The sequence below is a fragment of the Dermacentor andersoni genome, chromosome 2 (genome assembly GCF_023375885.2).
Source record: "Dermacentor andersoni chromosome 2, qqDerAnde1_hic_scaffold, whole genome shotgun sequence".
Taxonomy (NCBI): Eukaryota; Metazoa; Arthropoda; class Arachnida; order Ixodida; family Ixodidae; genus Dermacentor; species Dermacentor andersoni.
The window spans coordinates 135,538,155-135,562,721 of record NC_092815.1 but is presented as its reverse complement, the minus strand read 5'-3'; the positions used below and the strand labels follow the sequence as shown (position 1 = coordinate 135,562,721).

At 45.7% G+C, this 24,567-nt stretch overlaps 1 protein-coding gene across 3 annotated transcripts in view; it reads left to right on the top strand.

Annotated features, from left to right (window-relative positions):
• The window catches only part of LOC126540672 (uncharacterized), a 163,909-nt gene extending 139,428 nt beyond the window's left edge, over positions 1-24,481 (top strand). For all 3 annotated transcript variants that reach the window (XM_050187508.2, XM_055076224.2, XM_050187507.2), the window contains exons 4-8: positions 1,369-1,524; positions 11,578-11,672; positions 14,114-14,315; positions 14,865-15,116; positions 18,864-24,481. In XM_050187508.2, the coding sequence (XP_050043465.1) occupies positions 1,369-1,524; positions 11,578-11,672; positions 14,114-14,315; positions 14,865-15,116; positions 18,864-19,138 (980 nt within the window). In that variant the 3' untranslated portion in view covers positions 19,139-24,481. The remainder of the gene's footprint in view (positions 1-1,368; positions 1,525-11,577; positions 11,673-14,113; positions 14,316-14,864; positions 15,117-18,863) is intronic.
• Positions 24,482-24,567: the final 86 nt, after the last annotated feature.

Genomic DNA, 24,567 nt, shown 5'->3' with positions numbered 1-24,567 from the left:
TACAAAGAATGAATTAGTCTTGCTGCACGATTCTGAATTCTTTCGAGTGCATTGATAAGGTAAGTTTGATGTGGTGACCAGATGAGGGATGTGTATTCAAGTTTCGGACGTACGAGCGCCTTGAATGCTAGTAGTTTAACGCGATGTGGTGCATGACACAGATGACATTTTAGGAATCCCACTGTTTGGTTAGCGGAGGCAGTAATGCGCGTTACATGAGCAGACCAGTCTAACTCATACGAAAGGTTGACGCCGAGGTATTTAAATGTGACCACTTTTTCTAAGGTAGTATTAGTAATATTATTTGGCTAGTGTAACATCACAAGGGGATAGCAGATGTTCTTTTTTTTCCTTTCTGTTGTCTATGTGTAACGTTATGCCAGCCGAATCAGTGAGAAAACTAATAGGATGGAAATAATGTGGGCCCAGACATGAGAAGGACGAAGTGATAGAAGCTTGAAGGTGGCGTCTAGCAAATGTATTAGAGGAATATGTAGCCCCATGTAACCTTCTCCGCAACGATAAGAGCACTGACACGACCACCTCACAGTTTAAACCACATAGAGGTTCCATTTGAAGTGAGTGCTGTAATGCTTCCCGAATCTCCTGCCATTGAAAGCTCTCGTGGCTGAAGTACCTTCTATACTGCTTAATGTTATCAACTTGCATTGCTACAGCCAACCAGAACATAGGAGAATAGACATGTTTAGCATTTCATGCAGTCTCAATGATGTCTTGAGTATTCTTTTCATAAACGCTGACTTATTTTCCACAAAATATTCACACACCATGTATCTGCTGTCAAAAAAGCTATCACATGCTGCAAAGCATGTTAATGATCACTGCTTCTAGTGGTGCAGCAGCCCTGAAGACACATGTACAGTAAAACACTGCTGCTTCTCTTCTTTCCATTAGGGCACATTGAGAGAATAGCCTATACTACATCAGTCATTATTGTAAAGGTGGCACTGGCACCATCATGTGTTCTTCACCACATATGTTTTTTTGCATATGTTGCTGTTAGTTATGATGAAATACCACTGTACAAGGATGCATTGACATGAATTGTGTTGTGTGCTCTGTAATATTTAAATGCACTGATAGTATGTATCAGTCAAATAAAGCTCGCCATGATTCCTGCCTTTTTGAATTGTGTGGTTGTGTAGTGTAGGTGCACTGGAAGTGCTTGACAAATTAGATGGACAAGGTGGGGTTGGGGCAGAAAGCAGGGGGACGAGCAGTCACATGCTCTCAGTCATTGCAAACTCTTGAGGTGACAGCTGCCACTAATTGTCAGCTACTTCCAACTTCACTCATGCCTTGTGGACAGACATACATGCCTGTTAACTTCTTTGGTTGATTTTGCAGATCAGTCCCAGCCAGGGAGTGCCCTAAGTGAGCGTGAAGGCAAACCTTTCACAGAAGATGACTGGAGCAATGCCGAGTCTGCAACCTTGGATGCCTATGGCAAGGCTAAGACGCTCCAGGAGAAGGCAGCATGGGATTTCGTCAAGGAGCTGCCAGGTAAATTTGTTACCGAGGTTTCCGTGCATGGCTTCGTTCAAAATCTAAAGGAGCTAGCAGGCAAGGATGAAAGAAAAGAAGAACACGACACTGGCGCCGACTCGCAACTGAAGCTTTATTTTGAGGAAAATCGCATTTATATACACTGACCAACACAGACCAACATGTCAACAACTAAGCGACTGTGCACGCACATTAGGAGCCATCCTGGTGACTTGTCGAAACACATGTGGAAAACATCAGTGCGTCGTTACGTGGATAAAACCAGTGCGTCAAAACATAAAAAAACATAAACCCAATAGAAAAATTCCCTGTCAAACTTAATAACAATCTTCTACTGTGAAACACTTTCTTCCAAATATCTCAATTCTTTTTTACTAAGAGATGGTCTACTGACGCACTTTTCCCCTTCCCTATCAATATGAAAAGCTTCCATAATCTCCCTTGTGGTTTGATCTTTATGCCAGAACAAGCAAACCGTTCTTTCTACTGACGGTCGAAATACACACTCTCTACAATGCAAAGGCAAGTGCAAAGCCCCCCGTACCTTTTAATGATGACAAGTGCTCCTTTAATCTAATGTTCACGCAGAGGCTGGTCTGGCCCACATAAAGCTTCCCGCATTACAGGGTGTTACGTTTCGCCTACAACGCGCGGTAATGCCGGCGCGGATGCAACGGACGCCGGGGCTTTGTTCAAAGCGGCGGACATTTTGGCAAGTCCGACGCCGCCGCAACGCCTACCCGCCAAGCGTGTCCAGGCGTGTTTCAGTGCCACGTGTCTTCGTGTGTGCGTGTGTGTGTGTGTGCCCTCGCTTGTCAAAGCGCGGCAGCCGGGGAGCGGAGTTCCCCGAATGAGGGGCCTGGAGGTCTCTCGGCTCAACCGCTCGCGCCGTCGTGGGCCCCTGCTGCGCCGTCCCGTGACCTTCATCCCGTGACCTTCCCTCCTTCCCTTTTGGACCGCGACGCCGAGAGTATAAGAGCAGCTGCCCCCGGACGCCAGGGGAGAGGCTCCGATTTGTACTGTTGAGTTACGTGCTCTCCCGTCTCTCCACTCCGGTCGACCTGACCGGCCGCTCTTTTGCTATGTTAGAATAAACCAGTTGTTCTGTTACCAGTCTTCTCATGCTTTGCCGGGACCTTCGGATGCTTCCAGTGCCCCAGGCCGCCAGGCCAACGCTACCCTTGGGGCTTGCGACCCATTCGCAATAACGGGCGCCAGCACCGAGACCCCAACAACTCGTGCCAGCGGTACGATTTACAACATCTGGTTGCCAGCGGTGAGATCGCGACAACGGAGGCCAGCAGCGAAGAGATGCGGTTGACTGTATGCTGAGCAGCACAACGACCATCCGGGAGCAGCGCAACGAGCCCTGTGTGATGACTGGTTGCCTGCAGCGGAACGACTGCGCTGAAGTCTTGGCTGCAAGGTTTGGTGAGTGCGGGACTTTCTTCTTCTGAGTTTTGCCAGGCTTTTGTTAGTGTTAGAAACAGAGCTGGTAATTGGGGTTGTCGTTGCTGCCGGGTTAGTTGCGGCAAGACAATAGTAGACAGTAGAGAAAGCAGCATTCAGAGCAGCCATGGATTTGAAGTCGTTGCGCAAACCGAAATTGCTGGAGCTTGCGAGAGAGTTGGGTCTGGATGTCTCAGACAAACTCAGAAAACCAGAACTGCTAAGGGCTATTCTTGAGTTAGAAGCTGAGGATGACGAGCTGTCGGAATGCCTTGAGACCATTGAGGAGAGGGAGACGGCAAAAAGACAGGAGCGCGAACTTAAAGAACAAAAAGAGAAACAGGAGCGTGAACTTAAAGAACAAAAAGAGAAAGAAAAGGAAGAGCGTGACCGTCAACACGCTTTGGAAATGAAGCGTCTCGAGTTAGAGATGGAACGCGCTCGTAATGGAAGTCAGGCACACGGTGCAGGAGAACGAGTATTGTTCAAAATGACTGACCTGATGCGGCCGTTTAAGCTTGGAGAGGACATTGGTTTGTTCCTGGTTAACTTTGAGCGAACGTGCGAGAAGCAGGGGTTCTCTCGGGAAACGTGGCCACAGCGCTTGCTCACTTTGCTACCCGGCGAGGCGGCCGACGTAGTCGCTCGCTTGGAGAGAGAGGAGGCAGAGGATTTCGACAAAGTGAAATCGAGTCTGCTAAAAAAGTACCGGCTGTCAGCGGAGGCGTTCCGTCGGAAGTTTCGGGAAAATGAGAAAGGCAAAAGTGAGTCATATACAGAGTTTGCCTACAGGCTTATGTCAAACATGCAGGAGTGGCTCAAAGAAGAGAAAGCGTTTGGTGACCACGAGAAAGTTCTGCAGTGTTTCGGGCTAGAACAGTTTTATAGTCGGTTACCTGAGAACGTGCGGTACTGGGTCTTGGATAGGCCAGACGTTAGTACGGTGGCTAGAGCCGCTGAGCTAGCCGAGGAGTTTGTGACGCGTCGGGCTCGTGGAGCTAAGGACGGTCAAAAGGGTGAATTTGGCTCCAAGTTTGAGAGGCCAAAGTTCACGCCCATGAGAGCAAAGGGGGACACACGTAGTGCGGATGCGAGTGAAAGCAGTCCGACCGAACGTAAGGAGACGGCGGCAACCGAAGCCGAACGCAGAAAGCGGTTCGAGATGAGGCAAGCGCGCGTTTGTTATACGTGCCAGAAGCCGGGTCACTTTTCGGCGCAGTGTCCAGAAACAAAAACACAAGTCGTGTTTTTGTCTATATGCAGCACTGACGAGAACATGAAGCTTCTCGAGCCTTACATGCGAGACCTCCTCGTGAACGGGAAAGAGTGCCGAGTGCTTGGCGATTCCGCAGCTACAATGGATGTAGTTCACCCCTCTTACGTAGAACCCGATATGTTCACGGGCGAGTGCGCATGGATCAAGCAAGCAGTGGAAGCTCATAGCGTGTGTCTGCCGGTAGCAAAAGTGCTTATTGAAGGACCTTTCGGAGCACTTGAGACGGAGGCCGCAGTGTCATCTATGCTGCCCCCCCAGTACCCGTACCTATTTTCGAACAGGTCCGATCACCTCCTGCGCGAGAAGGGGCTTTTGTTTGGTGAGGCTAGCGTTCAGGCCTTAACCAGATCGAAGGTTCGGGAGCTCGCTGCAAAGGCGGTAGTTGCGGGGCCGACGTTGTTGAACGATGAGAAAGGGTCAGAGGCGCAGCAAGCTGGTATTCAGAGCACGCCCGAACAGAATAAAATTGAGCCTGTAGCGTTAAAGGCAGCAGATACTGGAGAGGAAATTCCCGACACGGGAAAGTTAGAAGAGCTGTCTCCAGATTTGCTCATCGCGCCTACGTCAGACGGACTTAACAGGTTGCTAAAAGTCAGCCGCTCGGCTTTGATAGCCGAGCAAAAGAAGGATGGCAGCCTAGAAAACATACGCTGCATTATCAAGGAAGGTATCGCCAAGAAAAATGCTCGCTTTGTGGAAAGAGGTGGGGTCCTGTACCGGAAGTATCTAGACCGCAGAGGAGTGGAGTTCGATCAGCTGATCGTGCCTCAATGCTATCGTCAGGATCTGTTGCGCTTGTCGCATGGGGGTTCGTGGTCCGGACACCTAGGAGTTAAGAAAACTAAGGACCGTCTCTTGCAGGAGTACTATTGGCCAGGGTGTTTTCGGGACGCAGACCACTTTGTGAAGACATGCGACACCTGTCAGCGGGTGGGCAAGCCAGGGGACAAATCGAGGGCGCCGTTGAAGTTGGTACCTATCATTACGGAGCCTTTTAGACGGCTCGTTATTGATACAGTGGGACCTCTGCCGGTAACAGCCACGGGGTACCGACACATTTTGACTGTGATCTGCCCAGCGACAAAGTTCCCTGAAGCAGTGCCGCTTAAAGAACTCAGCTCAGTTGAGATAGTCAATGCACTACTGTCCATATTTGCGCGAGTTGGTTTTCCTGCAGAAATCCAGTCAGATCAGGGTACAGTGTTTACTAGCGCTTTGACGACAGCCTTTCTCGAAAGGTGCGGGGTAGGGCTGTTACACAGCTCAGTGCACCACCCCCAGTCGAATTCCGTTGAGAAGCTCCACTCCGTCATGAAGCGCGTGTTGAGGGCATTGTGTTTTGAACATCAAACTGACTGGGAGCTGTGTCTGCCTGGAGTGATGTTTGCTTTAAGAACCGCGCCGCATGCGGCTACGGGGTTCTCGCCAGCTGAGCTGGTGTACGGTCGCTCGCTGCGATCTCCGCTTCGCATGCTTCGAGAATCATGGGAAGGCAGGGGCGACGACCCAGTCGTGGTAGAGTACGTGCTTAAGCTCCTCGAACGCTTAAGAAGGGCACAGGAGTTGTCAGGTGAAGCAATGGCAGAGGCCCAGCAGAGGGCCAAGGTTTATTATGATCGGACAGCCAGGGCCCGTCGTTTTGAGGTGGGCGATGAGGTCATGATATTGCGCACATCGCTAAAGAACAAACTCGACGTGCAGTGGGAGGGCCCAGCACGGATAGTTCAAAAACTGTCGGACGTTAACTACGTGGTGAGTCTGCCAGGAAAGCGGAAAGCACAGCAAGTTTACCACTGTAATCTGCTCAAACCCTATAAGCAACGGGAAGCAGTGGTGTGCATGATGGTAAACGTGCCCGAAGAGCTTCCGGTCGAGCTTCCGGGACTAGGCTCAGTGACGAACAGGAAAGACACCGATCAAGTCATTAGTGACTTAATAAGTAAAGCATCGCTGTCGCCTGAGCAGAAAACAGAACTACACCAGCTCTTACAAGAGTTTCAAGGTCTGTTCTCTGAGAGGCCTGGTAGGACTTCTGTCCTTACTCATGACATAGAACTTACCTCCCCAGAGCCAGTACGATCCAAGGCGTACCGGGTGTCACCCCGCCAGAGCGATATTATGGAGGCTGAGGTAAAGAAAATGCTACAGCTCGGTGTTATTGAAGCGGGTGAGAGTGATTATACCTCCCCTTTGATTTTAGTTGAGGTACCGGGCAAGGAACCTCGTCCTTGCGTCGACTACCGCAGGCTTAATTCCATCACTAAGGATCAAATTTATCCGATCCCTAACATCGAGGAGCGCCTTGAGAGAGTGAGTAGCGCTCAGTTTATTTCCACCCTAGATCTTGTCAGGGGTTATTGGCAGGTTCCACTTACAGAAGAGGCTAGTAGGTATGCGGCGTTCATTTCACCAATGGGGACATTCCGTCCTAAAGTTTTGAGTTTTGGTTTGAAGAACGCGCCATACTGCTTTTCAAGCCTCATGGATAAAGTGTTGCGGGGACAGCAAGAATTCGCTTTACCGTATCTAGACGACGTAGCGATATTCTCCGCATCCTGGCCTGAGCATATGGCGCACTTGCGGGCAGTGCTAACCCGCCTGCGCGATGCGGGCTTGACAGTCAAGGCTCCCAAGTGCCAGTTAGCACAGGCCGAGGTTGTCTACCTCAGACACGTGATTGGTCGGGGTCGACGCCGCCCCTCTGAAATAAAGGTAGCCGCTGTGCGAGACTTCCCGCAACCGCGCACGAAGACCGATATTCGGTCGTTCTTAGGTGTCGCCGGCTACTATCAGAGGTACATCCCCAGGTACTCTGATATCGCGGCTCCCCTAACGGATGCTCTAAGAAAGACAGAGCCGCAAACAGTCGTCTGGGATGAGACGAAGGAAAGAGCTTTTAGCGCCCTAAAGAGCGCCCTAACAAGCCAGCCTGTGCTACGATCGCCCGACTACACAAAAGGGTTCGTTGTTCAGTGCGATGCTAGTGAGCGAGGCATGGGCGTTGTACTGTGCCAACGGGAAAATGGAGAAGTAGAACACCCCGTCCTGTATGCTAGTCGTAAGCTGACGAGTCGTGAGCAGGCGTATAGCGCCACCGAGAAAGAGTGTGCGTGTATCGTGTGGGCCGTTCAGAAATTGTCATGTTACCTAGCTGGCTCGAGGTTTATCATTGAAACGGATCACTGCCCTCTCCAATGGCTGCAGACCATCTCTCCCAAAAATGGCCGCCTCCTGCGCTGGAGCCTCGCTTTACAACAATATTCCTTTGAGGTGCGTTACAAAAAGGGGAGTCTCAACGGTAACGCCGATGGCTTAAGTCGAAGCCCCTAACGTGGGAATCAGCCTCAAAATTGCTTGTTACTGATGTTTTTCTTCCTGAGGCAGGATTTTTAACCTATTGCTTTTGTGTAGTGTTTCAAAGTGATGATGTGCTTTCTAGTGCAATTTTCCGATTTGTGGACGCGTTCTGAGTGTTGCTAAACTACTGTAAGGAACTAGGCAGCAGTATAAAAGGGGGAAGAGCCTGGCAGGGCTTAGTGAGGGTTGTGCCGTGCTTGCTGACTGAGCGGTTGACTTTTGGCGTGGTTCTAACGCTTGCCGGAAACGAGAACAAAAATGTCAACTCTCCCGAAGTCACTTTGCAGTGTCCTGTGTGCACCTGAACGTGAGAACGAGGCCTTCTCTGTGCGCTGCGCTCACGAAACGCCCAAGGACGCCCGACTTCGGTTATGAGCATCATCGAGCGACATCCCTCCGGACAGCGGATGCAGTCCCCTGACCATCGGGATCTCCTTCCCCCGGCGGGGCGGTCTGTTACGTTTCGCCTACAACGCGCGGTAATGCCGGCGCGGATGCAACGGACGCCGGGGCTTTGTTCAAAGCGGCGGACATTTTGGCAAGTCCGACGCCGCCGCAACGCCTACCCGCCAAGCGTGTCCAGGCGTGTTTCAGTGCCACGTGTCTTCGTGTGTGCGTGTGTGTGTGTGTGCCCTCGCTTGTCAAAGCGCGGCAGCCGGGGAGCGGAGTTCCCCGAATGAGGGGCCTGGAGGTCTCTCGGCTCAACCGCTCGCGCCGTCGTGGGCCCCTGCTGCGCCGTCCCGTGACCTTCATCCCGTGACCTTCCCTCCTTCCCTTTTGGACCGCGACGCCGAGAGTATAAGAGCAGCTGCCCCCGGACGCCAGGGGAGAGGCTCCGATTTGTACTGTTGAGTTACGTGCTCTCCCGTCTCTCCACTCCGGTCGACCTGACCGGCCGCTCTTTTGCTATGTTAGAATAAACCAGTTGTTCTGTTACCAGTCTTCTCATGCTTTGCCGGGACCTTCGGATGCTTCCAGTGCCCCAGGCCGCCAGGCCAACGCTACCCTTGGGGCTTGCGACCCATTCGCAATAACGGGCGCCAGCACCGAGACCCCAACAACTCGTGCCAGCGGTACGATTTACAACAAGGGGCAGCCTGTACACAATGGAAGATCTACATATAATGTATCTGTTATTTAATTTCTCAGAACATAAACTGCGTTCCTTGCCATGGCGCAATAATTTTTTGTGCCAACGAGAACAAATCGTACCAAGTTTGCTGGGCGCAGACATGACCACACGCACCCCATGCCTACTAGCATACCTACTAGCGCTGTTAATTTCCGAAACATGAATCACCACCAACTCGCCCAAGTTTCTCTTCTAGTGCAGCTAGCAGCTTTTGCTTTGCTTCAGAGGGTAACACGTCACTTCCAGTGGTTTTTCTTTTCACAGTAACGTCTAGAACTACAGTAAAACCTCGTTAATTCGAATTTCATGGGAGCGAAAGAAAAAAAAAGTCAGAATTAACCGAATGTCGAATTATCGAGGTTATTAAGAAAACAAAGAAATGCTTACTATGTCAACATGCTTTTAGTTAATGAGTGATCAATTCCTGTTTCTATATTGCACAAAAGCAGTGCATAAGCTGTAGTTCTCGTCATCTTGCGACTGACTGGCTCTCGCAGCAGCCAAAGCCTCGCACCTTCCATTGCAATGCGACCGCGGCGCGCGCCTTCATCTGATGCGCTTTTTACTACCGCATGCACATCCCGTTAATTTTTTTGCCAGTGAACTGGTTGCCAATAGATCGTTTGTCCATTGCGATGTAGCCGGTGCTCTTCATTCTCGACGGCTTTGCACCGAGTCAAAATGAAACTGTTTGCCGCAACCGTTGTGGATGAAACCGCAGCCACTATCGACGCAATAGTGGCTACCGACTGCTCGGTTGAAGGCACGTGGCCGACACGCATGCCAAGCCAAAACTAAACTACTGTTTGCCCTAACCGCTCCAGACCCAACCGCGGTCACTATGGATGCAATCATGGATGCCGACTACTCAGTTATGAAGGCACATGGCCGGCGTGCATGCGGAGTCAAACCGAAACTACTGTTTGGCGCAACCACTGCGGAAGAAACCGTGGCTACTATCGATGTGATCGTGGATGGCCGACTACGCCGTTATGAAGGCACGCGGCCAACGCGTTGTTATGTGCGGCAGTAAACACAAGGATAGAGGCTTTAAAGACACAAATAGGCACAAAGTGTTCCGGCGTTGCTGACATTCATGTACAATTTCCGTTAATGACTATGGCGATGCGGACTTCACAGTTTTCGCTCTTATGCGTCGCCAATTCGTAGCGCTTCGCGCTGACTGAGCTCCGAGAAATATCCGACTTAACTAACCGATGTGCAGCCAAATACGTCCGAATTAACGAGAGTTCGATTGAATTAAGTAATGCTTACGGCTTTCGAGACCATAGGACGAGTTCAAATGATCTGGTTTTCCTAATTAACGAGGTTTCGCTGTATAGCACTAAGTAATAGGTTGTTTAGTATTTTCCTTTTATAATGTAAAGAGAAAGTGAGGAAATTGCTGCTCTATAATTGTATAGCCGGGGCTGCCGACACCTGAACGCGACGCTGAATGTATGGGCACAGGATAACATGCTTCTGACCAGCGGAGATACACAGGCGGTGCAACCCCCGGCCTAGACTGTCAGGCTAGCCCTGCCTGTGGCAAACACCATAACCTTCCAACCAACTTGAACGGTGGCCAGCTCGTGGGGGTATTTGGGCATGGGAGTAATGTACAGGGGGAAAGAATAGCAGACAGGATAGAGAGGTAGGAGACAACTGGTATGCACTTATTTACAAATGGCAAATATGTCATTATTTCAGCCATAGTTCACTTGCGGTGTCGCATCATTGAGTGCTTGTTTCACAAGTCCACATGCTGTCGCTGTAATTATTGCACTAATAAAGTGAACACACTATGCTCTGTTGCTTGCAATTCAGTGACAAGTAACCGAATAATTTTGTTTCCATTTCTGTGTCGCAGATGCTGAGAAAATTGGTTTTGTATTAGGATTGAATATTACATATTCTTGTGTGTAAGAAAAGAGGAAAAAAAGTGGCAAAGGGTTAAGACGGCCAATTCATGTCGTCCCTTTGAATATGTTTATTGGTATTTATTGTCAGCTTAGATGAGACAGGTGAATGAGCCATAAGTGAGAGGCCACTGCAGTCTGTATGAGAATGGCAAAAGATGATAGAACAAAGTGCTCTCAGTTTGAAGCATCAATAAAATTTGGTTGGCTTTAAGTAGTCTAAGATAGAGAAATATAGAAGCTTGTTTAGCTCAGAGAATGAACTTTGCAGATAATGGTAAATAACACTGTCACAGCAGGCTCGACTCAGCTAACCAGAGAGACATAGATAGAAATTGGTAAAGTGCATATACGACAGAGTCACATAGCTTTTAATAGGTCAGTGCAATATACTACAGATGCTGATGATGCAACTGTGTTCTCCCTGTGCAACAATTCCCGATGCAGCACAAAAGTAATCTTTTGCCAGGAACAAAGATCACAGGAGTAGCTAAGTACTCCTAGCTAAGTTGCCTTAACAGCAGACTCCCTAAGGGGCCATCAGGCATCCATCGATTGTGTGGACAATTGCCTGATGCACTGTAGTTTGAACCATATTTGGTATCTAGTGAATATTGAACTCGCAGATTGGGTAACTGTGAAGAACTGCTTAATTCAGATGTAAAATCCCATATTCACCCAGCCAATGAATGAAGGCTGTGTTTTTAACTTAAGAGCCTTGAAGCCTTCAGACTTTCTGTTGGTTAAATGATAACGAACAATAAGGTGCTGTGTCAGAAACCTCCTCAAATTGTGGCCGCACAAAGGCTACAGTGATGCAGCGTGATACAGTGTTTCTTGTGACTGCACTTCGTAGCCATGACTTGTGCATCTGTAAGCATAAAATTCACACGTACCTTGTGGCATTCACATTGCAGAGGAGAAGAAATTTGAGCTGGTGGTCATTAACCCTGGACTCTGCATTGGACCTCTGCTGCAGAAGACAACCCATGGCGTGCCCACTAGTGTGCTGGTAGGAGTTGAATATTTAATGCTATTGTGAAAGAATGCTAAGTGGTACTAGCTTTAATTTGTCTGGGCTTTGCATTCATTAAAATGGAGAACATAGTGCATGGAGAATCGTCATTATGTATTTATTTATTTATGTATTTATTTATTTCAAAGTACCTTACAGGCCCCAAGGGGAGCATTGAGTAAGGGGGGTGTCATTGAACAAATGACAAGAGAAAACAGATATATGAGCGCTAAAAAATGTGAGAGATAAAAATGTTTGTAATGATCACATGCTTGCAAAACAGTCTGATATCACAATGGGAATAATGCTTTTGGGCACAGAACCTCCGAAGTAACAGTATATTCCTTTCAGTTACAGCAGAGAGCCCATGCACATGGCTTATAAGTAGGGTTCTGCGTTATCGGAATAACTTGATGATAACTGCCAGTAATAACTGCCGGTAATGCCGGATGATAACTCGCCGGTAAAAAAAAAAAAGACAATTCGGATTCATTAGAAAAACTGGATTTTGGTGCCCTCCATTGTGATCACGTGACCATGTCATGATGAAACCTGAGCAGTGTGAGAAGCTGAATGTATTTAGTGGGGCAAATGCCTTGCTCAATTTGCTCACCATGTTAAGAAAAAAAATTCAATCAAATTGCTCTCAGTAAGCTGAGTTGACCCTTTTGCACAGTGTGCCCTCTGCTTTCCATGCCCCTGCAGGCACTGCTAAGCCAATAAAATGGCACTTCTGCGGCAACATTTGCATGGATGTTGACAGTATCCTTGACATTGTAGGTGAGAAGCGTTAGGAAGTGATTAACGACTTCCAAGAGTGCTACGCTGCTGTTGCAGAAAAATGGAGCAGTGAAATGAAGGGAAACAGTTATCACATCTTGCATTACTACACCAGCGTTATTCTGGTACCACGCTCAGATCATGCATGCAAATATGGCACAACATCCAGCACCATTTGGCACATAATGGCAGCTGCTTTCTGTCAATTTAACACTGAGGCATGGCACTGCCTTGCAGACAAGGCAGCTCTCAGAATATCAGGAACATGCTGTTAATGAAATTGTAGAGTCTCTAGTTTTCTCAAGGATGCATGCTCATGACTGCCCCGTTCTTTCACATACTGTGCTGGATCTACTTTTTTGTTATCTTTGTAGTGCGAATGTTGAAAGAACATTCCCTATGCATTGTTCTGTAAATCGGAAAGAGCTTGCTGCAATGATCAAATATGTCTTTCATAAATATGCATGTATATATTACAGTAAGTTTAATCACGATGAACCCTTCTGGCAATCGTAAATGCTGACTATAAGTAAACATTTTTTTGTGGTTATTTGTGCTAGCTTTCTTTTGTGGTATCTGGGGAGCTAAAAGAAAAATAAAGTAAAAAGAAAGCATCTTAATGCTCTAAATTTTATTGTGCCATAAAGGAAAGTTTCAACTAACTACAATTTGAATAAACTCCAAAAAACATCCTCCCCCCAGTTTTGCCCCAAAATAAACTGCGAAAATGTAGTACTCTGCTTGTAAGTCATTAGGGCATGCCCATTTGCCGAGCCATGGTACATTGACACTTTCTTCTGACTTGTACTTTAAGGCAATACTAAGTTAAGTTTGATGGTGGTTTAAGGGACACAAAAGAGAAAGATAAATTGAGCTGTGTTGGTAAACTATGCTTCTACAACACCAAAAAGCCACTCTCACCATGAGAGGAGGTTTATCACTCAAAAAAGACGCAAAACCGAAAAATGAGAGGTGAAGTCAGCATGATGGCTTCTGCACCAGCTTGCCTTGATTTTGATGATGTCTGCTTGGGCTTTGTTAGTTCTTTATTGGTAAAGATGAACTACATCTTTGTTGGTAAAAAAGAGCTACATGTTGATAGACTACGTATTGGTAAAGACAGACTGCTAAAATATTACTAAAGACGAACTACCTCGTACTTTAAAGGACCCAGAGACTGAACTTGGTAAGTTTCGAGAACTTTTACCCTGCCACAATGTCCTAAATAAGAAAATGAGAGAAAATGCTTTGAAATTTCTGATGTCACACTGATGCACTGGCACTGCCATTCTGGCACAAACTTAAAGAAGAATAAGAGCTTGGCCTTCGCATTCATTTTCTCTTCTAGTAATCAACCTCTTACCGCGAGATGATCTAAAATAGAGTTTTGAAGCGATATTGCATCAGTCTAAGCTGATTTGGTGTTTCTCTTTAGAGTCCCTTTAAAGTTAGGTGAGGAAGGTTTCTCACCTGCTGAACCTGTCATAGGTGTAGCTAATACTGATGCTGTATGGGTTGCAAGGCAGTTGGGTACCAGGAAGAATGTGCATGTAATTGCAGTGGCACTGTGCTCTCTTAAATTGAATATTCGAATCCAGGCATGGAAATAATTTCCGACAGCTTCTGAGGGATGTGTACATTTCTGTGTGTGCGTACAGCTGATCAAGCGCTTCATGGACCGGTCTATACCGCTGGTGCCTCCGGCATCACTCAGTGTGGTGGATGTTCGTGATGTGGCGCGGGCACACATACATGCGCTCACTGTGCCAGGAGCAGCACAGAACCGCCACATTGTCACCAACCAGTGCATATCTGTCAAGGACATGGCCACAGCACTTGCCAAGGAGTTCAAGCCACATGGTGAGATGCGCAGCACACCATTCTGTCACTTTTCTTTACGCTTGCTGATGCTTTTGAGCTGCCGGTGGCAACGTGCAGGAAACTTTATTGATTTTCTGTTTTCTGTTAAGAAGACTGCCAAGCTTTCTTTGAAGCTTTTGTGGCATGGACTAATGGTCTTAGTGACTGGCCCATGGAAGGGGGCTTTGTTTAGAGAGCTCAGCCATGTCCAATACCTTTCCAGCTTTTAAAAAGATGGTATTCATCTTGTAGGTGGCCATGTAGGGTGACTGTTGACAGGAACTATTGCACATGCCAGAGAAGTGGCCTGTCATGCCACTGTCCAGGCCAATCACACTCGTTCCAGCAAGTTGCTCAGGTTGCAAGGAAAGGATTTTCAGGGTCTCTTTAAGGATGCACCAGTTCCCTGCTGCATAGAGATAGCACCTGGCAACCATCATGCACACTGCATTATGTCCAGCCTGAATAAGGAATGTCCTGATGCAGAACAGGCTGTTAATGTGACAGTGTGACCGAAAAGGTTTTCACAGACAACATTGTGCATTGCAGGCTACAGCATTTCAACAGCTGGAGCACCATACTTCCTGATGTGGCTCAACAGCCTGGTGGACAAGAACTCCAAGCTGCTCATGTCCAAGCTGAACAAGCCAAGCACATATGACAATGCCCGCATGCGTGAGGTGCTCGAGATTGAGCCCCGCGATGTGCAGCAGTCGATCCTGGACACTGCCTACAGCATGATCCAGCTGGGCGTCGTCAAGAAGTCCAAGAAGATGAAGAAGCAGGAGCTTTCAACCGAGGGTCAGTGGCTTTTGTATGTACTGTCACTGGTGTTTGACAACAGCGCACACTCCTTTCTGAAGGCAGGTGTCGGCTGAATGAAGTACAACATTGTCTGTACGGGACTTTGCTGAAGCACCGGAGTTTCTAGAGGCTGAAAATGTACAATGCAGTCCACTGCTAAAGGGAACACCATAATACGTAGCTCTCACTTCGCTGGTGCTCTAGCTGCAAGTTCCGGTCAAGGCTATGTCGGTGCCATGCCCAGGTGTGTACAAAGGTGCCAGTGCCGCAGAGGGAAAAGTTTGCATGTGCTCTACACTTCTGTTTTTCCTTTAAGACTGGACCCTACTGTACAAAAGTAACTGCTTCATATCTGCAATGACAGCATTTGTGCTAAAGGGATGTGTGCCTCAGAAACCTAACATGGTTTCTATTAGTAAATGTGGAATGATAAAACATTCCCCAGGCAATGCCCTGTCATATAATGTGGTTTCTTTGTTTGGAAGCAGGTTAAAGAGGTTGTTCATGGGCACCATATACATAATCACTACACTTAACACTGTTTTGACAAGTTACGTGATAAGCTCAGCAGAATTCAATAAACTTGGCTTCGTTTCCACAGATTAGTTGAACTTTTTAACATCATCATACTTCCAACATGACTTTCTGTTCACTCTAACATGGGTGTATCGTGTGTGGCTCACATAAAAAAGTCTTCTACTGTCTTAGACAGCAGAATTCAAATGCTGCCAAACAAAGCCAGCTATTGATAACTGCGGAACAACAGACTTGCTTTGCAAACTTCTTCTAAACTTTATGCATGTGCGCCCTATATACAGAGGCACCTCAATATAATGAACATGGATATAACTTGAGCAGAAACAGCGTAGGAGGGAGAGACAACAGTGCTGACTAACAACCAAACGTTCTTAGAGCGTAGCTCTTGGGCACCTGTTCTGCGGTGAGCGTCGGCGTTGTCCCTCATAACCAAGCGAATGAGCACAGTGAAAGATGAAAACAAACATGGATCGCAGCGAGGGATAAAGACGCGAGGCGGAAAGTGAAGCAGGAGGGTATGGCAAAAGGGTGAGAGGAAAAGCATAGTGTGATGGTGGCGGCTACAAAACGGTGCCAGAGTAGCATGCGTCATCTGGAAGGTCTGTCGGTAAAGGCTGCTGTGAATCGCACCCACGCATCACCCGCACGCTGGCTCTTACGATCTCCAGATTAGCGAGGTAGTGGCACCACACTTCACTTAATTTGCAGTGTGCCACACGAGAGAGATTGTTCGTGCCAGCCAATATATCGCGAAATGGAAACACATAGAGCTGTGCTCAAATTTCGCATTAGGCAGTATCAATTCGTTGCTTAATTTTTTTTCTTTCAAGCAGCATAAATGTATAGCATGGCGCTTTGCAAGAAAAACTGAAAAGACAGAAATAATATGGAACGAATTCTGCAGGAATGAATATCTCCTGCAGAAGGAGTGAAATGGAAAGATAGATTACGCATGCATCGCCACTCTTTTGGATGCGGAAAGTTTCAGATATCAATTGTGCACACTCATCTTGGTATTTTAACACTATGGTGTAACTTTTAAAGAGTGGCTCAAAGCTACATTCAGCGCAGTGCAGTGATGGGTGGCTGTCTCTTGCTTGCTTACTGACCTGATTTGAGTGCACGAGCATGCAGTCATTCACATATAGGTATAATTAATTTTTGGCTATGACGAAGTAAATCTAAAATGTTTCCTGCCAATAACAGCGTGTAGCAAATATATGCTTATAACAAATGTCAAATATAAAAGAAGGTATTTTGGTTTGGATGCGACTAATTATAAGAAGGTCTGACTATTATTTCAGACTGTTTACTTTTTAGAATAAAGCAGAAAAGTATACTAAACATTCATCTGAAAGGTAGTTTTTAAGTGCAATTTAATACTGCTACAGAGTCTTTAATCTAAGGCACTACGTAAGCACTTGTAGTGTCTAACGTGGGTGCGTGCACGTGTATCTATGAGTTATGGTAATGCGACAAAAAAGGATAGAAGAAATGAAAAAAATTATCCTTTCTTCTGTCCTTGTTTGTCGCACTACTAAAACTCGTGGATCCACATCAACAACCCCAGATTTCAACCTTGCTGTGCTAGAAGTACTGGGGATGCATGAGTGAGACAAAGTGTTAGGTATTGTACTATAAGGAGAAAATTCCAGAGACGGTGCCATGCACTGTGCCGTTTTCACTCTGGCCACATATTTTTTATGTTTCTAACACCTAGGGTTTCGATAGTGCACTGCTGGAAATAAAAATGATTGACTAGCTTCAAAGGACTGGTGCTACGATCTGTTTACTTTGGCTTTATTTCGAAGCATTAGGCATATAAGTATGGGATGAGAATGGGTGTCAGTATCAGTAACTCATTCGTGTACATTCATATTGAAACATACCAGATGAGGTGTATGGGGACTTCCTGTTTATGAAAGGATTGTATAGTACATCTAAGGTTTTAAAAGTGACAAAGATAAAAATACAAAGTTTGAGAATATACTAACATTTGAAGTGTATGCTCTTAAGGCCAACTACATGTACGCTTGCCAGCGCACCAGAGCCCGATATCTGTCTGGGGCAGACATTTATGCTCACGCCGCCCTTCGACGTGTCCCAGTGAACCATTTATGTCCCATAGATGTCCATATAACATCATGTTTTAGACATTGCGCTCTTCCCATAGATATCTATATTTCCCCAAACAAGATTACAAGTACGTAATATGGATAATTGAAGTCCCTTGCAGATCACGTTGGTGTGACGTTGAAAGAATATTACAGCCGGACATAAGTGACCTCTAATAGATATTCATTTCAGGAATGCAGGAGGTCCATAGAACACCTAATGGATCTTCCCTGTTCATGCTGTGACATCACGCTGTGACCTGCATACTTGCAAGTGTCACAGCAGATGTACTATTGAATACAAATGATATGCGAACAGCAGGGCATATTGCCAAAGCATTATTGAAAGCAGTGTGCAGCGTCAGCCTGCTATCATTGTGCACACGCACACACATGTGGTTTCGACGCAGAGTGCGGTGCTGCTTGTACTGCTGCGGTTACGTTACCCGTATTTTCTTTGAAGCCTTTACTCTGACCTGCCACTGCAGTGCAGACACTGGCAGCATTGATGGTGGAAACAAAAGCAAAGCAACACACGTTAGGAAACTGGGTGCAAGCCAGCTATATCATGCTACAGATGCGACGATGGTGCTAGCCACCATAACAGTGTACTTCCAGGTATCGGTGGAGTCATTGCACTTGCCATATATTTGCTTAATTTCTGTGTTTTATGGGAATACAGAGCTCCAGGATGTGACAGAATGACATGGCAACAACCTGCAAATTGTGGTTCAATACCATACATCCAGATTTGGAACACGCTTTATTGTCTCTTTAAATGCCTTGAAATTTTTTATGTGGCCTAGCTGCATGGAAATGTGGCATGTGATCTGACTCGTAAGCAACCCTGGGTGGTTGGTTGTGTGTGGGGACTTTGCAATGACTATGTACACTGTGAAATTTAAAGTTCCACTAGTGCTGATACAAGCTTATCTATGTCCTGGAACGTCCTGTCTTTCTCCTAAATACATATCTTGTGGCTTCATAACATGTGACCTTTTAAGAAGCCTTTAATCATTTTAGTGGTCACCTTGGCCTTAATAGTGGCATTGATAAGATTTTTTTTCCCTGTTCACTTTCTTTACTGTTACAGGAGAGGGCCATGTGAATGGCGACTTGAATGGCGAAAAGGCAGATGATGAAAAGGACGAGAAGAAAGAGGGAGATGATGAAGAAAAGGCTACTGATGAGAAGAAGGAGTCTGCCACCGAGGAGACCAAGAAGGTTGAAGAGGTCACCAAGAAGGTCGACGAGGTCATTGCTGAGCCCCCACAGAACAAGGAACTTGAGCCAGAAGACAAGGTTGAGAAGGCAAATGGCGATGTTGCGGAACCACCGCCACAGCCTGTAGAGGTGACTGCAAACTGAGTTAGGCAGATGCAACAACACACACACACATACACATAACACATACACTCCTTTTTTTTTTTTTTTTTGGTGCCCCTACCTTTAATGTGGGTAGGCAAGGCGATTGTTTTATTCTATGCTGTAGGTTCTTGGCAGGTCACTGAATTGAACACGTCAGGAGAGAAAGGTTTTATGTTCACCGGTATAGCAGTGTGATTGCAGCCTTTATGGGCTACCGAAATTGGAGGCTGAAACATAACCTACAGGACATGCGAAAAATCATGCAAGTGCTTATCATTAAAAAAAAAAAATACTATATAGAAGTAAACTATGCAGTGTGCACGACTGACAGTTCCTTGACAGTAACGTGCACAAACAAGCCCTGTCTGGAATTTGCGGCCTTCCATAATGTCAACATTCTTGATACTGGTTGAGCAAGTCGTGTGTGCATAATGCCTAAGGTGAATTAGTATCTCTCATGAAGCGCTTCTTTCGGTGTCCTTTCTAAGAATGGGGTTTGGGAACGCTCTTGTGTTGTCATCTGCGGGTGACATTTTTGTGGAGTCTCTATGTGTGCTGCCTGGTAGATCTATTCCAAGAGAACCAAGGGGCTGCATTAGCACTTGTCAACACTGGATGCTTTGGCGCCAGATAGAATCATCAGCATTACTTAAGTGAACAACAGCACCACTGTAGAAACCTGCCATGACTTGCTTCTGCCAGTCTATTTGTAGCTTTGTTGCTTCCATGATATGCTTACAGGGCAAAAAAATTTCCCTTCTGCTTTGCTGAGAAGATATAGGAGAAATATGCAGAAATGAACACGGATGAGACTGCATTAGACAAAAAAGGCAGGAAAAATATTTTTGATCACAATATATTTTAAAGACATTTAGCAGCAAGCCAAAACTTTTCTAAACAGTCGATTCAGAAATAAAGAAGTGGATATTTTGTAGGGAGGACAAAAAATGTGAGCCTTCTTAGAAGCCTGGCATTGAAGTTCACCATGCATTGCCCCACAAAAACATAGGTGCATTGCACCCTGCCATCTAAGCACTTTCATTTAGAGTGCACACTCCATGAAAATGATACTTCCAAGACGAACAACTAGAGGGTGTTTCATGTCTTCCTCGGCTCTTGTAAGATCGACAAGAATGGAAGGCAGTCTGAGATGAGAGACGCGGACACTATGCGCCAATGTTTACAATGTCAATTTTGTTTAGCTCTTCCTTTATGAGGGCTCATTGCAGCTCTCTGGTGTATATGCGAGAGTGTTTTTTCATTTTAAACTGTTCTCGCATTATTGGTCTAGCACTACCGCAATGCGTTGATGACAGTGTTGTTTGTCACCATCGCCTGTATTTTTGCATTTTATGTTCATGTACCTCTTTCTAGCCTGCACTTGGAGCAAAAGTGTATACAACATATATTTTATGCAGTTTTAGCCTTTTGAGTCTGTTTCTTTTTTATCCAGGAGTTTGACAGCTGTGCTGAAGACTCTTGTCATTGTCTTGTGGCTAATTCCATCGTTACCAACTGTAGGAGCACTCTAAATACTATACAAAAGAGTTGCATATAACAAGCTTTCATTTATTTTATGTCATCACAATTTATTTTAGCAATTCCAGATACAAACGATATGTTAGAAAGGCATGGTTTGCTCGCAACACACGGCAAAGACAAACAAACAGGCTGTGTAACTGTATGCTGGGGAAATGTTCGTTTCTCAAGCCATCGAACTTGTGAGGTATATTTGCCTGATGCTCATCACTATGCTGTCAGAAAAGTGTTGTCCATGATCACGTCCTTTTAAAGAGTGATGTGTCGGATTCACTATTTTGCTATATTAAATTCCGTGCAGCACTTCCAGTGGCATCTTCTGCCCCCAGCTGCATGTTTCGAGCTGGCCATTATTGTTGCTATTATTTCATAGTAACTTCTGCCTTCCTTTTACAACCTATGACTTCATCGGTGGAGTGCTGGGTGTGCTTATAATTGCAGCTGTTAAGGAACAGCAAAAACGGAAATTGCAGGAAAAGAATGTTGCGTACTCGGTTTGTTTCACATTGTGAAGGTTTCTATGCCCATATACGCCATGCTGTCTCGTTTCTCTCAGCTGTGTACCATGGCCTTTCCGAGATGTGGGGTTAGCAGCTGCTGCGACTTCAATGACAAAGTTCAAGTTGGTTGTTGCTGTATAGCGAGCAGTGACAGCTCTGTTGTGCGTGTGACATGCTTTTTCTCTTGGTGCGACGTGCTCGTTCGGCATGCATTTCCGTTTCTTTTTTTTCTGTGTATGCAGCTGTGTAAATAAGTTTTAACGCTGTGTCGTTGCCAGAGTTTGTCAGCCGCAGACCCTGGTGCACCCTCTGCCCTTTCCCTGCTGAAAGAACAGCTTCTCGAGAACCTTTGCATAGATTATGGTGCTGCGCTGCATCTTGGCTCCCCACTTTACAAGACTTTCTGCAATCCTGTGTAAACATTGCTCCTGTCACTGTAATGAGTAAACACTCAATGTGTGAACACACTGGCTCGCGAGTACAGACACACAGAACTACCCACACACATGCATCTCTGTCTAGTGCATTGATGTCGAGATCCAATTGTGCAATGCTGGAAGTGGTAACCTGTTGGCGTCATGCTGTCCCTTAAGAAACGCTGAAGCGTTGCACACCAGTCCCCCTCATTCCTTGTCACACCTCTCAAGCGATGCTTTATTCTCTGTACGAGAGCTCTCCTAACATTTTCATTATTTTTTTTCTGCTTTAAACTGTTTGTCCGTTTTGAAAGCTAGGTTTTGAATGGTCAATGGTGCAGGAATGATGTCAGGCCTTGAGCTTGGGAGCGTTGGAGGCTTAGGCAACAGTCCTTGTCCGAGACACTAAGTGTTGCATTTTACCTTTTTCTTCTTTAGGAACCAAAGATAACACCAAGATGACAGTCATTCTGAGAACTAACTAAATGTAGGCGCACAGTGTAAGCAAGGTTTTAGTGACAAGGAAATTTTTCAAGGCATTTTTAACTGTTCTATAGCAACTATATCTGGCAGAATTACAGGATTCAAATAGTAAAATTATTTAATACTAAAAATAATTGTGTTTTGCAAAACTGCTATGACAGTGCATCATATTAAGACTTTACACAAGCATTTGTACCATGCCATGGCCAAAGTAGCCATGCCACCTAAGTGACAGCTTGTTTTTTATACACATAATGGTTTGAGCAGTTTCAGAAGCCTGAATATTTCGGACTGTGCTCAATTTTTACATACATCAGTAAGCAGAAGTTTTGAGATGGATGGCTGCATTGACAGCTGAACATTTACATACAGCAGTTACCAAACGCATGCTATATGGTTGCAACTGCTAAGCGAATGACTAACCATATAGTATGCATCTTTTAAAATCATATACCTTATCTTATACACAGGTGTAGGAACATTACAGCCAGCTTTGATATCAAAGTTTTTCACTTCATTTTACTTCACAACCTTACTTTTGATATGTGCCTCATAACGGCACACAATTTTTTTTACACAATTAGAAGAATCATAGTGAATGGAAGTACAGAGGGAAGGTAACTGAGGTGTGATATTTCTGCAGCTTTTAATTAGCATGTTCATAACCAAGGGGCCAAAATGCGAAGTGTTTTGTGTTTCGTGCATGCCACTGACTGAAATGAACCATTGATTCATCGTGGACTCATTACATATCCATCACTCAAACTTGTACTCTCCAAAAGTTGCACATAAAGAGTGATGAAGTCAGCATGTTCATAGAGAAAATAGTTACGAAAAATGCAACCTATTTGTTTCAATTTGGTGTATAAGGTCCCACAGTAAAGAAGCATTGTCAGTGCTTGTCTGGCATATGAGAAGGATACCACCGCAACAATGAGTCAGAGCATCAGCAGTGCATAGATTATGTTGATGCAGTGATGCTGTAGTCTGCATAGGGTTTATGTAAAACAGAGTTAGTTGCAAAATGAAGTCTTCATCTAAGTGCTCCATTTAGGTACCCCATTTTCTGGCAGTTTTCATTTTTTCTTCCTTGTAACATTGTGATGTTTTTTGCAAGAGCTGGGAAAGTAAGCAATTTTCACTCACATTTGCACACTTACGTGGATAGCGTGCGCTTTGGCTGAAACATTCTACATACTCACCCAAACCCACTCCGACCTTTGTGCATCGTATGGCACGACACTTCCTGTCATGGTCAGCCTGTCGTTCATCAAAGTCTTATCTTTTCTTTTCGGCCAAAGCCAAAAAAACAAGTATCTTCAGCCATGTAAAGTGCCGGCACATTTCTGGCTCAATCTAACATGAGGACTAAAATAATTTAGATCACTACCAACAAATTACTGCCGTATCACATAATTGCCAATGGTGGTGCTATGCTGAGGACCGCACGTGCGAGATTCTTGAACCGGCGGAGAAAGGAACGGAACTGGGGTCCTCTCGTCCTTTTTGACTGCTCCTGGTAAGAGGCGGCGCATATGGTCGCCTCTGGTCATTAGTCCTAGCTTTCTATACACTTCGTGACAGCGTGCAGACCAACAACACTCAGAGCCATTTTTTCGAAACTCTTTTAGATGGCCACACTGCCTCTTTTATTTTTCTTGTAAGATTTACTTGATTACCAAGCACTAGTCAGTAGATGAAAAAAAGTTTATGGCAGAAGTAAGCAAGCAACAAGAAGTCCTTCAATGTTTATATTTATGTGTAAAGCCCCGATTTGTTTTATGCAGACTTCTCTACCACGCTGCTGCGTACATCGCATTCAGTTCACAACCTTCTCTTCCCCCACTTCATAGAGAAGTCCACCTTCCCAAAGCTGCCAAGTGTTGATATGCCTTTGTGAACAGAGCAACACAACTAAACTTTCAGCGAGCGATAAATAGAACAGCAGACAGAGAAGAAACGCTAGCTGCTCTCACTCGGCAAACCTCGTGTATGTGTACAGAGGGTGCAGGTTATCGTTAGCTGTGTGACATGTGCTTTTCCTTACCACCTTGGAGCTCTTCCTTGTCTTTTCCTCCACCAAATTTCCAGTGCCCCCACCTATGGGACTACAAAGTCCCATACTGGTTGAAGAAGGGCAAGGTAACATTGATAAGAGGAAACATGTCATGCTATTTGTTTCATTTAGCTGTTTAGAAGAACACTGACACCTTGCTCTTACAGTCTTCTCACTCTTTGATCTCCGTTTTTATTTCTTCAACTGCTTTCTTTTGCACCGCAATCTGTGTGCTCAGCTTTGTAAACTCCATAGAAAAAAAAAAAACACTACTTCTACCAGTAGATGTATACACAGTCTCCTCTCGTGTATTTGTATGCTTGTTAATAAACGAGGAAAAGAAAACAAATATTGAAAGTTGTTTGTGTCTGACTTTGCACCTTGCATATATTGGTAAAAGTCCTTGAACGCAGTTAGCCCTACCTGATTTATTTT